This window comes from Urocitellus parryii, chromosome 2 (genome assembly GCF_045843805.1).
Source record: "Urocitellus parryii isolate mUroPar1 chromosome 2, mUroPar1.hap1, whole genome shotgun sequence".
NCBI lineage: Eukaryota > Metazoa > Chordata > Mammalia > Rodentia > Sciuridae > Urocitellus > Urocitellus parryii.
Genome location: NC_135532.1, coordinates 183,811,852 through 183,830,084, shown reverse-complemented (window position 1 = coordinate 183,830,084; position 18,233 = coordinate 183,811,852). Strand labels below are relative to the sequence as shown.

The window sequence follows — 18,233 nt, the reverse complement described above, 5'->3', positions numbered from 1 at the left end:
AATCAGGAATGTCCTGACTCACAGATGGTAAACTGTGGGTAAGAATGATTGTCTAGCACTGAAGTGCTCTCTCCTTCTTGGTACAAACTGCATCTTTTAAATAGTCATTTCCAAACAGAAAAGCTGTTATCCAGTAAGGAAGAAAACTGAATGCCAACAGTAGCAGAGACTTAATTTTTTTTTTTTTTACCTAGATGAACTACTTTGGGGTTTACTTGAAGTTTGTACTCTTTCCAACAGCATTGTACTTGAAACAACTTGGATCTATGCAGCCTCTTTCCTTCCGAGGACACACGTCCTAACAATCCTAACAATTTAGAATTGTTGCTTTAGAATTCTAAGGATGGGAACTCAAGAGGGCTTGGATATAAGAAATTAAAGAGAAGGAGCTTAGAAAAGAACAGGGCCAACTTTGATTAAGATAGGGCTCATGTGTCAATAGACATGGATGGAGCTCTTCCACAAGAAAATTTGTGTGTGTGTGTGTGTGTGTGTGTGTGTGTGTGTGCAGAATGATTATTTCTAATTAAGAATCACATCCCAGAACTTGTGGGCCTTGGAGAAACCAAAGTATTTAACAGTTTTAGTAAATGGCTTGTCCACATGGACAGATCTAACTGAAAAACAAAACAAAACAAAAAAAACCCAAGATAAAACTAAGGAACCCCCTCCCATCCCCGCTTCTGATGCACCACCCCCTTCCACTGTAGTGGGCTGGGGCTTTAGACTCAGCCACAGAGCTTGCTTCCATCTGGGGTGTTGGTTACTTTTGTGCATACGACATTGACAGGAAAAAAACATGCGACTGTCTGACCTGATTACACCAAAAGGAGGATCTGAGCATCCTCAGACCAGCTTACTACTTTTCCTTGGATGGCTGTTCAGAGAGTTTTAATAGTAACATTTACCAACCACAGGCAACTGTTTCATTTTCAATCCTGAGTAAGAGGTCTGAGGAGAGCCCTAGTCTTCCCACTCCAGCCCTGCTATGGTGGACCAGGAAGGGCTGCCCGGGTGGAACACACCACCTACATAAGGGTAACAGGGCATTTTTCCTGAAAGGAAAACAGAAGGAGCGAAACCAAACCTTAAGCTTTATCATCCTTTCTACACTTACTCCCAATTTATACAATTCTCTTCTAAACTGGCACTAAAATGAAATATAACAGTACTTGAAATAGCATTTAAACCCAGTGGAAAATCTTATCTTCAACTTCAAATTTAAAATTCATCCTTAAAATCTGACAGGAGAAAATCCAAACCCTAGAGGAATCAGCTTCTCCTTCCAAAACCATTCCCTTCTGTCCACAGCCCTCCTCCTACTAGCAGAAACTAAGAAAGTGAGCAGGGTGCCTGGACTGTGCCTTGTTCTCTAGCACATGCAGTCTTACTGGAAGCATTAAGTATCAGCTGCACAAAGTTTAAATGAAGCCAAGGAGCACCTGTCTAATGTAAGCATCCAAAAAAAGAAACAGAAAATAAGAAATAGGGCCTGGGATTGTGGCTCAGTGATAGAGCACGGGCGGGACCTGGGTTCGATCCTCAGCACCACATAAAAAAAATAAAGGCATTGTGTTGAGTCCATCTACATCTAAAAAAATAAATATTAAAAAAATAAGAAATAGCATATTTTTTTCCTAATGTCATCCCAAGGACTCTTAGAATTCAGGTTTCGAGATTCAAAGAGTTACTTTCCTACTAGTGAAGAGGCTGGTATTAGGCCTATTGGAAGATGTATTGGGAAGAGAGAAGAGAGAATGTAGTCACGTGCAAAATACATTTCCTAGGTATTGACTGCGCAGAGCAGGTTGCTGTAGCAGAGTTGGATATAAACATATCATAGGGCCTCTCTGCTTTTGGAGACACTTGGAGCCTTAGAAACATTTTTTCCCTATTTCAACAAATGGAGATTGGAAGCAGGGACTAAATTTAATATTCATCAAGATACAGAATATGTTAGGCCCTACGTGCTTTTCTCAAGAAATAAAATTCTATGGCTGGTCAGGAAAGGAAGAAAAGAAGAGAGAATTGAGGAGACACAGAAACTTTCTGGCTCAAGATATTCCTCAGCACAGTACAGTCACCTTCATTCAGTTTTTCTCTATTAAAATGCAGATTAGGAAACTTGGGGTGGGCTCTGGATCTGGTCTTCACTAAGGGTGACCATGGGCAAGAGACATCCCCCTCTTCCATTCTACTTTTTTTTAACAGGAAAGTATAAAACATCCTTGTCGAGTGCTCTTTCAGGCCATTACAAAGCATTTCCAAGCACTCAGCTAAAAAGTGTTTATGTAAGCCAAGTTCCCCTCAGCTCCAGTGGAGAAGCCCCCTGTCAGCACCATCCTGCACAACCAGTATCCAGGGTCACCTCCTGACACATTTCAAACTCTCTCACAAAGGACATTCTGCCCAGGCCTGTTTGTTTGTTTGTTTGTTTGTTTTTTCAATAAGGAAGGCAAAGCATGCTTACAAGATCAATTTACAGCAAAGGGAATCTTTCAGGGAAAAAACCTTATGACAAAACACAAGTGCAAATGGCAATATTATCATTGTGAGGATGTAGAGTAAGCACTAAAAAGGGATCCATAAAATCCTGAGGAAAATGCATGGAATCATTACTATTAAGTTTTGTTTTGCTTTTTAACTGACTGTTCTTTTGATCCTTATCACATAGCCCTGGGCTAGCCCACACAGCCCTTTGTGGGTATTAGCTAGCTGAAGGATTTTTTTTTTTTTTTTTTGATACTAAGGACTGAACCCAGAGGTGCTTAACCACTGAGCCACATGGCCAATGCTTTTTTATATTTTATTTACAGACAGGGTCTCGCTAAGTTGCTTAGGGCCTCACTAAGTTGCTGAGGCTGGCTTTGAACTTGTGATCCTTCTGCCTCAGCCTCCTTGAATTGCTGGGATTACAGGCACAACCATGCCCACCCTGAAGGATGTTTAATGGTGGACACTGCTAAGGTGTGTGTAGCCCTAGAACCTGGCCCGGTTCCAGTGTGAGGAGAGGTCACTCTGGTTTGGGGCTTGATCAGAGGCTGGGTTCTTTCTGGTACTTCTGCTCATTTGGGGAGGCAAAGTATTTGATTAGTGCCCAGTGTAAGGGTTGCAGCCATAGTGAGATTCCCCAACAGCTGAATACCAGAGTTTGTGTTTTTATAAAATGACATTTATCCATCCACAGTGGGAAATTAAACAGGAAAGGCGGCCAAGGGATAATTACAGCTTTGTCAATCCAGTGTTAAAATCTTAAGCAAGAAGTTGGGCACAGTGGCACATGCCTGTAATCCCAGCAACTGGGGAGGCTGAAGCAGAGGGATCATAAGCTTGAGGCCAGCCTCAACAACTCAGCAAGACCCTGTCTCTAAACAAAATAAAAAGGACTGGAGATGTGGATCCCCAGTACCACACACACAATAAATTGATAAAAATAAAAAAATAAACCTAATCAAGAAATATCCATCCGTGTGTGGTAAGTTCTTCAGGCCTGGAATGAAGAGCAATGGAGGTCAGAGCCCAAGGGCAGGCAGGAATCTTCTGTGGGGAGTTAAAGCCACAACTTCAGGGAAGGAGATAAAAGGATAATATCCTCAGATCAAGTCTCAACACCTCTCTCCAGGGGAAGCTACCTCTATTATCCTGCCCTTTAGATAGCTAGTCTAAAAAGGGAGACAAGATGGAGCCAATAGGGAGAGGACTCGTGGCCTAGAGGCGGCCCTTCCCTGTAAATGCAGCCCCATCAGCCTGGCAGCTTGAGGGTTAAAGACAGCACTTAAAAGAAAACTCAAACTCCATTAAGCCCAGGCTTGGAGAACAGGGAGCAGCAGGGAAGCCAAAGGAAACTAATTTTGGAGGCTCTCCAAGCTGCCAATCACAAGCATATTTCTAACAGTCCCAGTGTTGTTTGAGTTGGTTGTTTTTCCACAGGCTGCACAATGGGGTCTGGTTATTCATTGAAAAAGTCTGCAAGTGAGCCCCGCCCTCCATTCACAACCAATTTGGAATGCTCCATTCAGGCAAAAGGGGGAGTCTGCAGCTCAGCTAGCTAGGGCAGACCTAACAGTGCCCAGCGCCCAGCTGTCGCGGCAGGGACGCTTGCTCGCTCAGTGTGCTCTGTTTATGTAAGAAATTCAGACCCTCCAGGGGCGCCTGCCTGCTTTGCACCCTCCCTAGGATCTAAACAGCCAAGACTGTTGCTGAAATCTGCAAGGGTGTGCAAATCTGCTATAAGTGAGGTCGGGGAAGTGCCCTCTGGCAAAAGGGGAAAGGCAAAAAAAAAAAAAAAAAAAAAAACAACTATCATACGCAGCCCAGTTCAGAAGCAGTCCAGTTCAGAATCGGAGTGTAGCTTCCAGCTGAGAAAAACAGACTTCACTGGTATTTCTCCTGCCCCTGGGCGAGCTGGTTTGCATTAGGAGACACTCTCTCTGGAAGCCTGCCTCTGTAGACTTTCTTTCCCATTCATTGCCAGTAGCTACACTGGGAGCCACCTGGCTTCCTCCCAGGGGAGAGGGATTCTGGAGACACAGATTCTCTGGCTGCAGAGAAGGGGGCTGTGAGCTCCCTATTAGGACAGTTTCACAGTGCCTTTTCTTGGCTTTGGCATGGTTTGGAAGGGTTTGGAACACCCTTTGAATGCCCAGGAGACATTAAAAGGGAAGAATGTGCAAGTCTGGGATTGGACGGTGAAATTTACTCCAAGATTTCCAAAAGTACAAAGCCAAAAACTGGTTTGGTTTCTTAGAGATTTTTTTCCAAACGTTTAATAACTGCCCCCAGGGAGTGCTGATGGAGCCGGTTTGACAACCACATTTTATTTCAAGGAAAAGCATATTTCTTTATGAAAATCAAATCCAGGAGATAACTGAGTTCACAGATTGTGTCTTTCTTTTTCTTTCTTTCTTTCTTTTTTTTTTTCTTAACACATTTGGCTGTTTTTCAAATGTCTGATGTTTACGTCTTTTCACTGCCTGCCCCTATTCCTCTGAGGTCTTTCTGACTACAATCCCCACTCCATGCCTTGGTGGTTCAGGAGCCCAAACTCAAATTCCTGGCTTTTTAAAACCTAGATTTAAGCTTCCTTCTTGGAATCTTTCATCCTCTGCTGCAATTTTCCTTATACACTTGTTCCTTCTAATCAGGGAAATCTCCTTTATTTGCTAGGCAGGTTCCTTTCACGTGGGGCTCTTCTCCCTTTAACATCTGAGTTGCTAGTCCATTTCATCTCCCCAGCAGGCCCAAAGGTGCACACACATTATAATACGATTTATGCGCACACACACAACTAGGGGCCTAGTATCTCACCACTCCTTTTAGCAGAGCCTAGAGGAATAGGACAATGATAGAAACTGACGACCAAAGCCTCTGTTAAATGAGTTTGATGAGTTCACAAAATGAATTTTTAAAAAAGCAACCTAATCCGGTAATGGCATCAGCATGCCTGGCACTCATCCAAGAGCTGGGAGCTGCAACATGACAAGACTCTGAGCTCCTTGGAATCCAAGTAGAGAAGCACTGTGTGCCAGGGCACAGATGGGGCCCAAGCTGCCTCAAGGGCAGCCGTATGCCTGAGAGGGGGCCGTCAGTCTCTGAGACTAGATATGCTTTACCACCATTAAAACCCACGAAACATTGGAGGAAACAGTCTCTAGGCAAAGAATCAGGCACCCAAACCTATCCCACTCCCAGTAACTGAAGTCACAATACTACTCTTAGATAGTAGAAATGGCAGACAATACAAATTTTTGGCTTTATCAGCTACCTATGTCTTAATCTTGTAAAATTTAAGGCTATTAAAGGAGAAAGGAATGGACAGTGGCTTTAAAAAAAAAAATTAAGTTGTAGATGGATACAATACCTTTAATTAATTTTTTTTTTTTTTTTAATGTAGTGCTGAGGATCGAACCCAGTGCCTCACACATGCTAGGCAAATGCTCTATCAGAGAGCTAGAACCCTTGCCCGAGTGATTGGGGGCTTCTTGATAGATGTCAGGATCTTGTTGCTTCTGGAACCTACACAGGTGATCTGCCTGGAAGACAGAGATTATCTCCTCAAGTCTCCTCATGAAATATAAAGGACTGGAAAGGCTACCTGGTTTTTTTTTAAATAAGCCTAACTGAATCAAAGTTAGAAAAAAGCAGACTTTGTTAAACTTAGGCTCTTTTAGGTCAATGGGTACTTTAGGTCTTGAGTCCTTGAGAGTTAGAGGCTATCAAAACAGGAAGGATTTCAGATCATTTAGCAACCTCTCCAGAGACAAGGTAGTGGGGCTGACTAACAAAGGCATTGAAAGTCACTCCGTAAAATTGGACCATGCTTTTCCTCATGCTTTCTTCAGCATTCTTTTCTTCCTTCTCCCTACCTACAGAACCACTTGCTCCTAAAAAGTATAAACCAATAGCCTTGACTTCCTTATGCCTCTCCTTTGTGAAGTGCCTACAGTTCTCTTTCTTATCTTCCAAAAAATGCTAAAGACTTCAGGAGGATCCTTTCAAATGGAAATGGCCCTAGACCTCAGAGCAAGTAAAGGGAAGCTTTCTACACCCCATCAGGGTCAGAAAGATGTGCCTTGCCCAAAAGAAAGAAACTGATTATTTCTACTATATCTGCTTCCCATGTTAAAAGAAAAAAAAAAATTTTTTTCAGCAGAATAATCTCACAGTGACACAGGATTAAGATCAATGTGTTTTTAGGCTCAAGGGCTGTCATAACAATTAATCCTATTTCCCCAGCCATCTACTGCAATGTATTTATGAAAAGTTGATCTTATCAGTTAATTAGTCAGTCCTTAGGAAATTACTTGTACTTCCTTCAGTAGTTCCATTCTTTTTGAAACACAGGTCTAAAAAGGACACTTCAAGGGGAAAATGGGGTCATTTGAATTTTAGAACAAATCTCTAAATTGTATTTAGTATTGAGGCTATGATTTTAAAATAAGATTTTATCATGCTCTTTCCTCAGTATTAAATACTTTTGTTACTCAAGATCCTGATGGTGGTATTCACAATACCATCACTGAAACAAATGAGAGATATTTAAAAAAATAAGAAATGAAGTTCTGCATGTTTTTAAATTATTTTTGTAGTTTTATTTATTTTTATGTGGCACTGAGGATTGAACCTAGTGTCTCATACGTGCAAGACAAGTGCTCTGCCACTGAGCTACAGCCCCAGCCCTGAAGTCTGCATTTTTAAAAACTGCTATTTATATATGCCAAAATCCAGTATTACTCCCGTAAGTACCCAAGTAGTCAGTTCAGAAAAAAAAGAATGTAACATGTACTCCACCCCCACATTGAAGGGCTTTTGAGAACCAATCTTATCTATGACTTTTATTTGTTAATTCTGTAAAAATGTGTAGTAAAGATGTGTATATATGGATATACTGACCCAGATTCCCTGGTTTTGTAGTCTATATGATAATGTACGTATTTAGCTACACATTCATTTATATAGATACACATACGTGCAGTGATTTATAAACAGATGAAATATGTATATACACATTAATATGCCTTTAAGGAAATATCAGTTTTAATAATTTTTCTGTTTTATAATTTCTTGCTCTCTTCCAAATCCTAAATGGAAAACCTTGAAGCACTAGATGTAATAGCTTTCTTGGGATTACAGAAGAGAATTGAGGTGATGGACTAAATGGCTGGCAATCTCCCTAAGGCTTTCTCCTGAGAGTCACCTCCAGGTATCTGAAATGATGAGACAGAGTTTTGAATCCATTGAGCCTGCCCATAGCCTGATTCTGCAGCTCTGTGAGAGTTTCTTAAAAGATGTTATTGTAGATTTTTTTTTTCCTTCTCATTTCACCTAAACCTATTTGCCGCCAAACCAATGGTCAGTCTCTTCAGCTATTTGGACATTATATTATCTCTTCTGTAAAATGAAGGGGTGAGACAAGATGATCTCTACAAGGGACTTCCAGCTCAAACAGTCTAGGATTTTTAGGGTTACTTCTCAGGACCAAGGGACAATGGAAGGTACTGGTAGAACGCTTATAGTCCATAGGTCACACTTTCTCCTTCCTTGAATTTGACTTTTAGGAATTTGTAGTAAGAGATACTTCATTAATGTCTGCATAGCTAGAAGTAAGTTGGACATTTCCATAAGACTTACAATAGTTTCATTTATTCATGTAACTCAGGGATGGATATCTATGGGCAGGGAACCCAAATCTGAAAAACTTAGAAAATATAATCTCTTTAGAAGTTAAACTTATAGTGTTTATTCCCCCCCAAAAAGAGTCATAATCCTCAAAACTGATATCCCAAAATAAAAAAAATAATTACTCACATTACTTAGCAGTTTTTTCTTAATACTTACACACACTCTCATGCATACCGGAAAATTAAATCAAATCATTTTAACAGGATAAGCTGACATTATCAGTGGTTACTGGTAAGAACATTTATTACAAATGTTTCTGATACTGTGGGAAAAAAGGTTTGCTCTTCCTGGCAATTATAAGTGTGGTTTACAATTCATTGATTGGGTGATTCAAACTAACTCCTAAGACTTCATTAAATTTGAATACGTTTCTTTCCCTCCCTTGGAATAATCATAGCCTATTTCAGAGATAACTAGAATGGAGGCCTCCAACACAAGGCTGTGGAAAGTCTTCCCAAAGAAGTAAGGGTTCTCTGCTCTGCCCTGCCCAGCTGTGGACTCTGGCAGTTCTTCTCGGGCTCTATGTCAGTCTGAACCACAGTCAAACAGATCAGACTGAACGAACAGCTCAAGGCCACACTGCCCCATAATGGCGCTCTTGCCCAACCTCTCAACAAGTAAACCTATTTAAATCTATCCTACCCTAAGCTCCATGTCAAGAAATAAGAGTTAGAGGGGGAAAGAGCTATAGGAGGCTTTTCTAGGCTGCAATTTTATCCTTAAAATATAGAAAAACTCAACTTTAAGCATTTAAAGCAAAAAGCAAAGTAAAAAAACTCACACTTGGTAATCAGGGACATCTCCCAAAGCACCTCCATTTAAGGTATGGTATTTTAATTACTGAACTTAGCACATTCTATTCACTAAGCAGGAATTATTTCTAAGGAACCAAAACACATTTATTGATTTCTTTGCTTTAGCTTGTTCTTCCAGATAAATATCTTTTCAAATACAAATTTTATTTGCTGACATCTTTCTCTTATGAACAGACCTTTGCTTCAGCACAGGCAATCACCTCCCTTTTAACTCTTTTGGGTTACAGAGAAACAAACAAAAGTGTCATAAAAATGTTTCAAAGAACCTCTGCCAAGAAAGCCACCTCCCAAACAGACTCTAGTTTATGTTGCTCTGAGCAAGAAATGGAAAGGCTGGGCCAAATTGTCAACACAGAACAAAGTTAGATTACAAATTCTGTCTTTCATTTTGCGCTCTCTCGCGTGCGCTCGCTCTTTCTCTCTCTCTCTCTCACACACACACACACACAAAAAAAAAATTTGAATTATCTTTATTTAGCCTTTCAGTGGCAAGCTTCCCAATCACTTGAAAGCAATCAAAGGACAATAATTAATAAGCATTTCCTTTCATATAGAAAACATCCACAGCAAGCTACGACAAAGCTAAGGTAACCATGCATCTCTGTGTTAGTCTATTCCTTTTAAAGTTTCATGGCATTGTGCCTTGGACATAAGGCCTATCATTAAAGAATGTTTAGCTGGTACCTCTGTTCTTTCATTTAATAGATTTAGAATACTCAGCTTTTACTTAGATTCAAAGATACCCTCTCTCCCAGTGGCATTTTTACACACACACACACACACACACACACGCACGCACACACACAGATTTAAAAAGGTGGGAAAAATCTTGGTGCAAAATGAGAAATTGAATCCTTGCCTGGCTCAGGTGCTTGCTATTATAAACTATGACTAAGAGACATGAATTTTTCTATGATGCAACTCTCAAGAGAGACAGCATTTTCTCCAGGCCTCTCTTAAACCTGCTCATTCGCCAGTGACTAATGCTCTCTAGAGCAGCCCTGTGCTGCTCAAATTTCATCAGCCAGCTTTGTCCTTGATAGCTCTGCCTGGACCATAAAAGCTCCCAAACCTGTTGAAGACAGCCCCCCCCCCCAACTTCAGGTCAAAACCAACCATGCTCCTGTCAGCACCTAAAGCCATCTTTGGAGCCACAAGCTGCATCTTATTATCTCAAGTAATGAGCACTTAATGACCATTTTAATAAAAAGGTTTTACTCTTATATGAACAGTAAAGGCACAGCAACTGCAAGAAAAATAAAATCAGGTCAGTCTGTGAAACCCTCTGATAGCTTAGCAGAAACAAAATTAACATGTTGAGTGAAACCACAATTAACTGGAATTTCCCATTAACTATCTGCTGCCTCTTTAAAAGAAAAAAAAATCCAGATTCATCATTTGTATCAAAGGCTTAATGTATTTAAAAAAAAAAAAAGCTATAAGAACTCGGATGATTAATAATTGTTTGGCCCAGCATCTTATATGTCAGTTAATTTACAATTTTGAGATCAGAGCTTTGCAATATTCTTAAAAGTAAAAAGAAATTTAGGCCAGGCACAGTAGCATATGCCTGTAATTCCAGTTACTCAGGAGGATTGCAAATTTGAGGCCAGTCAGGGCAACTTGGTGAGACCCTGTCTCAAAAAATAAAAAATAAAAGGGTTGAGGATGTAGCTTAGTGGTAACAGTGCCCCTAAGTTCAATCCCCAGTACTGGGGCGGGGGAAGGTGTGGGGGCACTGGTAATGTAATAGTAGAGTGTCTGCCTAACATATGCAAGCTCCCAAGTTCAACCCCCAGTATACTCTCCCTGCCCCTCCCCGCAGAAAAAACAAATTCAGGATGAAATTATGTAATTATGTTCAGTAAATCTTGCCTGCAATAGAGTAGAAACATTTCAGAAATAATTTCAATAAGAAATGGAACAAAAAGTTTCAGGTTTAGTCTTGAATTATTAAAAGAAATTACATGCATACCACTGTCCAAATTAGCTTGGTATGGCTGAAAAGAATATTCTAGACATTGATGATCCCAAACCAACCAATTTCAGAACAAATGTGTCTTCACCAGAAAGGTACTTACAGTTATCAGACTGAAAATCTGGGACAAATTGTTCATCATCAGGAACTTGTGCTGAAAAAGAGATTTTTATTTTAGATCTTTAAGTTTTATTAAAAGGCACAGTAAAATGTTTTATATGGAAAATAGGACAGCCAAGAAACTTGCCTTCAGCTAACCAAGCCTCTTGAAGTTGACTGAGATCCTGAAACAACTCTGGAATTAAAAACAGAAGACCCCAGAATGAGGCTATTACTTCTGCAAGGGAGAAGAGGGGAAGAGTCTACATGCTGCTATCACTGGGAGTGATGTGAGGAAGACAAAACAGAGGAGGGGAAAACTTCACTACCTTCAGAATCATGAGCCAGATCTGTGTCCAAAAACTTCCTCTTTCTGTCAATCACAGGCCGCCCTCTACATTCCTCTGATCGAGATTTCTGAAAGAGGCCAACAGACAAGATTGAAGTATAGTAAAGAGGCCCAAAGGGAACTGACCCACTAACAAATGAGAAGACGACTCACTGAAGAGGGAGGACAAAACAAACCAAAAGCCACATAAACTTACCCCTGGGACCATAAAAGGGACTTGCTGATCATAAAACCCATCCATGGTGCTTCCAACGTCTCTAATATCACTTTGAAAGGTTTCAGCATTGAGTAATTTCTGGGGGAAAAGAGATCCTCCTGTAATATGAATTTGGGAGATTTTAACTGGGGGGTGGGGGGCAACGAAGCAATTTTATACTGCTCTTTCTTTAGGGTTGTACAAAATCACTACCCTTCTCTGAAGTACTTAAAAGCCCACTCAAAGTGTAAGCTTTCAGACCAACTTTGAACTTGATTAATGGTATCAAAGGTTCACAATGTACTCAGTGCCAAATCCATTTACCCAGTCATTATTGTCTGTCTGTCTTTCTTTTATCATTAAGATTATAGACTTGGTACTCCTTTTCCTCTACCAAAAAAAAAAAAAAAAAACTAAACCAAAAACCAAAACAAACAAACAAACAAAACTCCCCCAAAACCAAAAACCTTATTTTCATCATTAAAAGGTGATTTCTTGATTCTCTGATATAGAAGATACTCCAGAGCATTTGTAGTAGGGTTTTAAAAATACAGTGACAGGAAGTAGAGAAACTGGGTTTAAGTAATCCAAATTATTGGCAATTAAGAATCTGACACACATGGTGTTTCTAAAAGTATTTTATAGGTCAGTGGTAAAAAACACTATGTATAATTCCAAGGAAAAAACTGATCAGAAGTATACTTATCTTCAGACACAACTCTTTATATTTAAAACCTAAACCTTCTGTCCAAACAGGTGTATGTCTGTAATGTCACAAATATCTCCATGGCAACTTATAGAGATACCTGTGGTATCTCCAACTTCTAAAAGAATATCCATGAAAAGAAATTGATAAACAACTTCACTGTACATATTTTAAACATATTTTTACCAAAGACCTTTAAAAAAAGAATTATAATTTAAATTTTATTTTCTTATAGTAAGGTCAGATTTCCAAGACATTTTCCACCCACCCACCCCCAGCATTAAACTCTTTTCATTCCTGGTATGTGTTGGGGCTGGGGAAAACATTGGGGTCAAATGCAAGATGAGAGAATGTTTTCTAATTTGTGAAAAATAAAGTAACAATATTACGAAGGTACCATTTCCAACTTTATTTTATTCTCCAAATAAAAATACAGTTAGGTAAACATAAAGGTAGAAAACATTAATTTCACTCACCCCAGACCTAAGCAATGCTTAATGAATAATTTCTTTAACTTGCATATAAATTTTAAGTGGGGAACTTTTTTTTCCCAATGGGCAATTCCATCCAATTTGTTTTCACAATGTGGAACCTATCAAATTTTCACAAGTGAGCAGGATACAAGAAAACTCTTCACAGCCAGCCTTCTCAGCACTTGGCCAGAGTAATCAGATATTTTCAAAGTCAAAGGAAAGAAAGGAGCATAACAGTACAGTTCATAACTTCTAGAAAAAGACTGCCGCCATCCTGCCTGCTTGCTTTCCTAACAGCGCAAAAACGTTCAGAATAAAGCCTCTCTCAAATGTCACCAACTCGTATAGAAAATCTGAGAAATCTTAGCATTGAGTTGAAGGGCATAAAAAAGAGTTCTCTGTCGCCTTCGAAAATCTGTCTGATTAAGTCGTGGCCTTAGGAATTCTGTAAATGTCTATCAGAGAAGGGAGACAACGAAGAGAAAAGCAGGGAGGGGGGTGAGGAGATATTTTCAGAGTTTCATGATGAAATACTTCTCCCTGAGAAAAAAAATTTTCTTTTAAAATTTTAATAAAAGAAACTGCCATAAACGAATCCAAAGGAGCACGGAGGATCTAAAGCAGCCCTCAGAGTTCAAGGACTAGAAACATTGTGTTCAAAGTATTTTTTAAAGCCTGAAGGGAAGGCTCGAGTTCATCCAGGAGTTTAAACCACTTCCTTTGTGCACCCCCCCTCCCGGGTGCCCCCAGGAAAACTTCAACACAGCGCAGCGGCTCCATGGAGGCCCCTCCCCGGTGGCGCGCAGCGGGCCTGGTTTTATGAATGGGAAAGCGAGCCGCGGCCGCCACATCAGGTAGAGACTGTAACTGGATCCCTAGCGCTGGGCCCCATTCACAAAACAAGACACACTTCCACCCAATTCCCAGCCTTCCCCATTCATGAAAACTCCTTCAACTGCGCCCCCGCCCCCACTCCCAACGCACGCCCAGCCTCCAACGCAGGCCCCTCACCCCAGCGTTTTAGGAAGAAAGCTCGATGCTTCATTCACAAAAAGGGAAAGGGAGGAAAAAAAAAAAAAAAGCCGCAGGGAGCAGCGAGCCAACTAAAGAAACCCGCTTCATTCATAAAGTCACCCACATTCATAAAAACGAGGTGCGGCGCCGTGTGCTACCCACCGCCTCCAATTTACCCCCTCCAACCCCAAACATCTCTCCTCCGCACCCCATCCTCCACCAGGAGTTCGGTTCCCTGCTCCCTCTGAAAATGCAGCCGGACCCCCAATCCACCGCGAGGCTCCAGCATCTCTCCTCCCCGCTCCGCACTGTGTTTCTTTCTACCATCCCCAGGCCGCAGTTCTGGCGCTCCTGGATTTTCTCAAGAGTCGCCACGGAACCCGGTGCCCTGACCCTGCTAAGAATTGGAGTGGGAGACTGGGTGTCTACTTTCCAAAATCTGAAACTTGCAAGAGCTGCATAAGTTCCTGGCCGACCCCCAAACCCGCAGGCTGCACATGCCTATGTCATTTAACCCTTCTTGGTTTTTTGGTGTTGCGGGGGGTGGGGGGAGCACCTCTCAAACATTCAGCCTCAAGCTGCTTCCCGCCCCCTCCTCCTAACTGCAAAGCTCCGCCAAGCGTCTCTTCTCGCGAGCCTCCAAGTCCCTCAGGGCTCCCAGATCTCCAGAGACAGTAAAGCCCCGCAACTCCGCGTTCCCCCACCTCGATCCTGAGCCCCGCACCCGCACCTAGCGCTCGGGTGCGCCTCCCCCGCGATGTGCGGAAACCCTCTCGGCTCGCTCTCCGGAACCGTTAGCCGCCCCCGCCCGATGCCTCCCAGGAACCGAACCGGACCGGGCCGCTGGGGGGAGGGGCCAGTCAGCCCCCGGGGTTCACCCCAGATGTGCACCCTGACTTTAGGATTCTGAATCAGCCAGTGAACTCTCGCCGTCTGGGCCTTTCGGACCCGTTGCAGGACACACCTTGTGATGCCCCTTTGCCCCCTCAACGCCCACTCACCTGAGGATGCTGCTCTCTGCCCCTTGCAGCGGTCCCGGCGGCGCAGGCGCGCTCACGCACGCGCGCACCGGGCCTGGGCGCCTAGGCGAATGACTGGGTCGAGCCGCTCCGGAGACGGTGAACCGCTCAGTACACCAGCGGCTGGACTCTGCGCGGCAGCTGCCAACCAGGCTGGAGCGCTGGCCCGGCCCCCAGCAGCCCCCTGCTCCGCCCGCTGCCATTGGCCCGCGGCCCTAACCCAGACTCGTTCCCATTGGCCTGAGGCCGTTCCCGCGGCTGTCCATCACTTCTTGTTTACCCTGTCTTCGGGCAAATCCTGCGGAGCCGCCCCACCAACTCCACCTCCTATTGGCCCACGATAGGTCTTTCTCCACCCCCTCAGGGGTCTGTTTTACATAATTTATGCACCGGGGGCCATTGGCCAATCAGCATTGGCTTGTTTATATAATGAATGTAAGGACGTTTTTCATTCATAAAAAACGCGACCTGAGGGGGAAGCTTAGCTGAGTCAGTGAAGCACTTAAAGGGGCCGAAGCCGGGAGGAGCCGCCGTTACTTCCCCTCTTGCAGCTCTCGGGACTTTTCACCAAGGCTCTGCTCTTCCCCCTTTTCCCCTCTCCCCCACTCCTCCCTCAGCTACGCCACGGCCAGGATTGGGTCGCTTGGCGCCAGACGTTCGCAGCTGCAGCACCAGGCAAAGTTATCTTTTTAGAATTCAGACGAGAGGAATTCGTCATTCCACACAGAGAAACTCGCAGACCGACCTGGGCGTTCGGCCCACAGAAACACAGAAAACGGAAATCGAGCCTTCTAATCTTAGTTACCTTTAAGAGAGGCCTTAATTTCTTTTAACCAGGTTTCCAGTGGGAAGAATAAGCACTTATCTCCCTTTAAAATCTGAGCTCTCACAGCTTTTAGCTGCTGTTTTATACTGGCAAGGCCTCAGGCCCAACCAAATACCGTTCTCTCTTTATGCTTAATTGCAGCTCCATAATCTTTGAGGGAGTGGGCTCAGGAGGGGAGATGAGGGTCGTGGCCAATGAAATCTACTCCGCAGCCGGCACCAGCTAGTCAAAGAACCTAGAAATATAAATTCCTCCGAAAGGGGCATGCAGAGTTAGACCACTTGCTTCCCTCCCCGGCTGCTTGTTTTCCATTTAAGTGTTGAACGCAAGATGGTGTATTTGCGAATTAGATCCCGTGCAGCTGGGAACGACGAGAAACAGCTCTGCTTGCCAAACTATAGGGCACTAACTGCAGTTGCTGAGATTCTTAACAGGGTGTTCCAGGAAACAAATAAACAAGCAATCTTCTACAACCGCCCCCTCCCCGCCCCCTCCACCCCCTCCCGTGAAGGCTTGGGGCCTCTTCCCCAGGATACTGGGGGCTTAAGAGGGAGCACTTCAGTTCTTGTTCGGTTGTGTGCCCTGCCATTCACCCCGTGTGTCAGAGGTGGGGGAAGAAAGGTACCACATGTTAGGAGAGAGCCCCTAGTAAAGGAAGTCCTAGGGTAGCCAAATCTGGAGTTACCCGCCCCCCATTCCCCACGGTGGGTAATGCAGTGTGGATGTTTAGGGGGATTTTTTTTTTTTAAAGTCAAGATTTGTCCACTTTTTTTTTTTATTTTAATATTTATTTATTTATTTATTTATTTATTTATTTTTAGTTTTTGGCAGACACTGTTTGATATACCAGTGAAGGTAGAAAAAACAAGTGGACAAATCTTCTACCTTCACTGGTATATCAAACAGTGTGGACATTTAGTGTGTTGATTATAGCCCTTAAAATGTTTGTGTCCTAAGGAACAGTGGAGTGGGATGAGATGGGAACCCAGCAGCCACCAGGCTCCTGCCAGAGACCGGGCAGGAGTTGATGTATGGGAAAGTGTCTGAACTTTTAAGGAGCACTTCCTTGATATTTAATTTCTTGGTTGAGCGTCGTGCTTCCTCCTCCAGCTTTCTCTTAGTACTTTTATTTGTTCCACAGGCAGCGCCATTTCAGTTTGGCAGCTGGACCTTCCAGCTTGTTGCTGACATTCCTGTAGGTTCCCTCTCCTGGGCTAGATGCAGGGTCCCTTAGCTCCCAGATCCTCTTCCTTTCCTACTTTGTCTACTCCCCACTGCTGCCACTCCCCTATCTCATTCCTTCTCAGCCTTCTGTGATCTTGATTCTCCCAGAGTTTTCTTATTCCTCTTCCTTTGGGCCCCAGGCTTTCAGACGGCTTGTAGCCCATGGGGCCACACGTGATCACCACAAAAACCAGGACAAATTAATCCCAACTTATAACTTTAGCTACAAGAAAACAGGGCAAGATACTTCACAGTGACTTTCTCTACAGGATTGGACTTGATGTCTGAAGGGTGGCTCTTGTGACATTTGCCTTGAGCCAAGGCTCTCCATCCCACCTTGGGAAGAGAAGATGGGAATTTCTGGATTGAGGAGCAACAAACAGTAGCTAAATTGAGGACAGGGGAAGAATTCAGTGATAGATTTTTAGAAAAGAAGGTTGTCATAGACCCAAGATGATGTACAGGGATTTATGCTTGAATACAGCTACTGCTGTTTAATTGTTTAGTCATCCAGTATCATTTATTTTTTATAAAATATTCAGCCAAACCCTATGCTTGGCGCAAAAAAAAAAAAAAAAAAAAGTTACAGAGATAAATAAGGCCCAGTTTTTGCCTTGGAAAACTCTATGATCTAGTGTAAACTTTCAGTAGCTACAGTTCTCTAGTTTACTGAGCATGAACATATGATCTGTTTGTGCCATACATAATTCTCCCCAGATCATCTAATTTTCGGTCAGTACTATTAATATCTCAATTCTATAGATGAGAAGCTGAAGTACAGAAAGATTAATTTGTTAATGGTCACAGAGCTAGTGCATAAGTTGCTGACCCTGGGTAAAAACCAAGGTGATCACACTCCAGAGCCCATATATCCCTTTGTTGCTGAGTAGGCCACCAGAAAATATTATTTAAATGCAGAGTTGTAGAGGACATAGGGGGGCTCAGTATAGTGTTAAGAAGATCTTGGGAATGTTTGGAATGGTCCAACAACAGAAACCCATAGGTAGTAATAAATGAGGCTTTCATCAAAGAAGACATTTCCACAGAAAAATCTGGGGTAGTACTGAGGGACTATTGTACTGGCCAGGACAGATAAACTCGGGGAATTGTACCAGCTCTCAAAGGCTATGATTCTGGGAATTCAGAGCCTTGTATTGGACCAAGAGGTCTGGCCCTGGACAGCCACCTTGGCTCTAGCATGGGAAATGGAGGTACAGCACATGATGACCTATCACACCAGACCAACTTCTGGTCCCACGATTGGTTCCTTATCATTAACTGTCTTCCCTCCACACCTCTTCCTTCTTTTCTTCTCCTCTTTATGATTTACTGCTTCCACAGCCATTCTCATTC

The 18,233-nt window shown here is 42.8% G+C and overlaps 1 protein-coding gene across 2 annotated transcripts in view; it reads right to left on the bottom strand.

The window, feature by feature from the left end:
- Etv5 (ETS variant transcription factor 5) overlaps nucleotides 1-14,944 on the bottom strand; it is a 58,062-nt gene extending 43,118 nt beyond the window's left edge. Inside the window, exons 1-5 of one of the 2 annotated variants that reach the window (XM_026389394.2) lie at nucleotides 14,813-14,944; nucleotides 11,619-11,737; nucleotides 11,403-11,490; nucleotides 11,222-11,269; nucleotides 11,078-11,128 (exon numbers count right to left, since the gene is read on the bottom strand). In XM_026389394.2, the coding sequence (XP_026245179.1) occupies nucleotides 11,078-11,128; nucleotides 11,222-11,269; nucleotides 11,403-11,490; nucleotides 11,619-11,663 (232 nt within the window). In that variant the 5' untranslated portion in view covers nucleotides 11,664-11,737; nucleotides 14,813-14,944. The remainder of the gene's footprint in view (nucleotides 1-11,077; nucleotides 11,129-11,221; nucleotides 11,270-11,402; nucleotides 11,491-11,618; nucleotides 11,738-14,812) is intronic. The other variant, XM_026389396.2, reaches the window with a different exon arrangement.
- Between the last annotated feature and the right edge of the window lie 3,289 nt (nucleotides 14,945-18,233).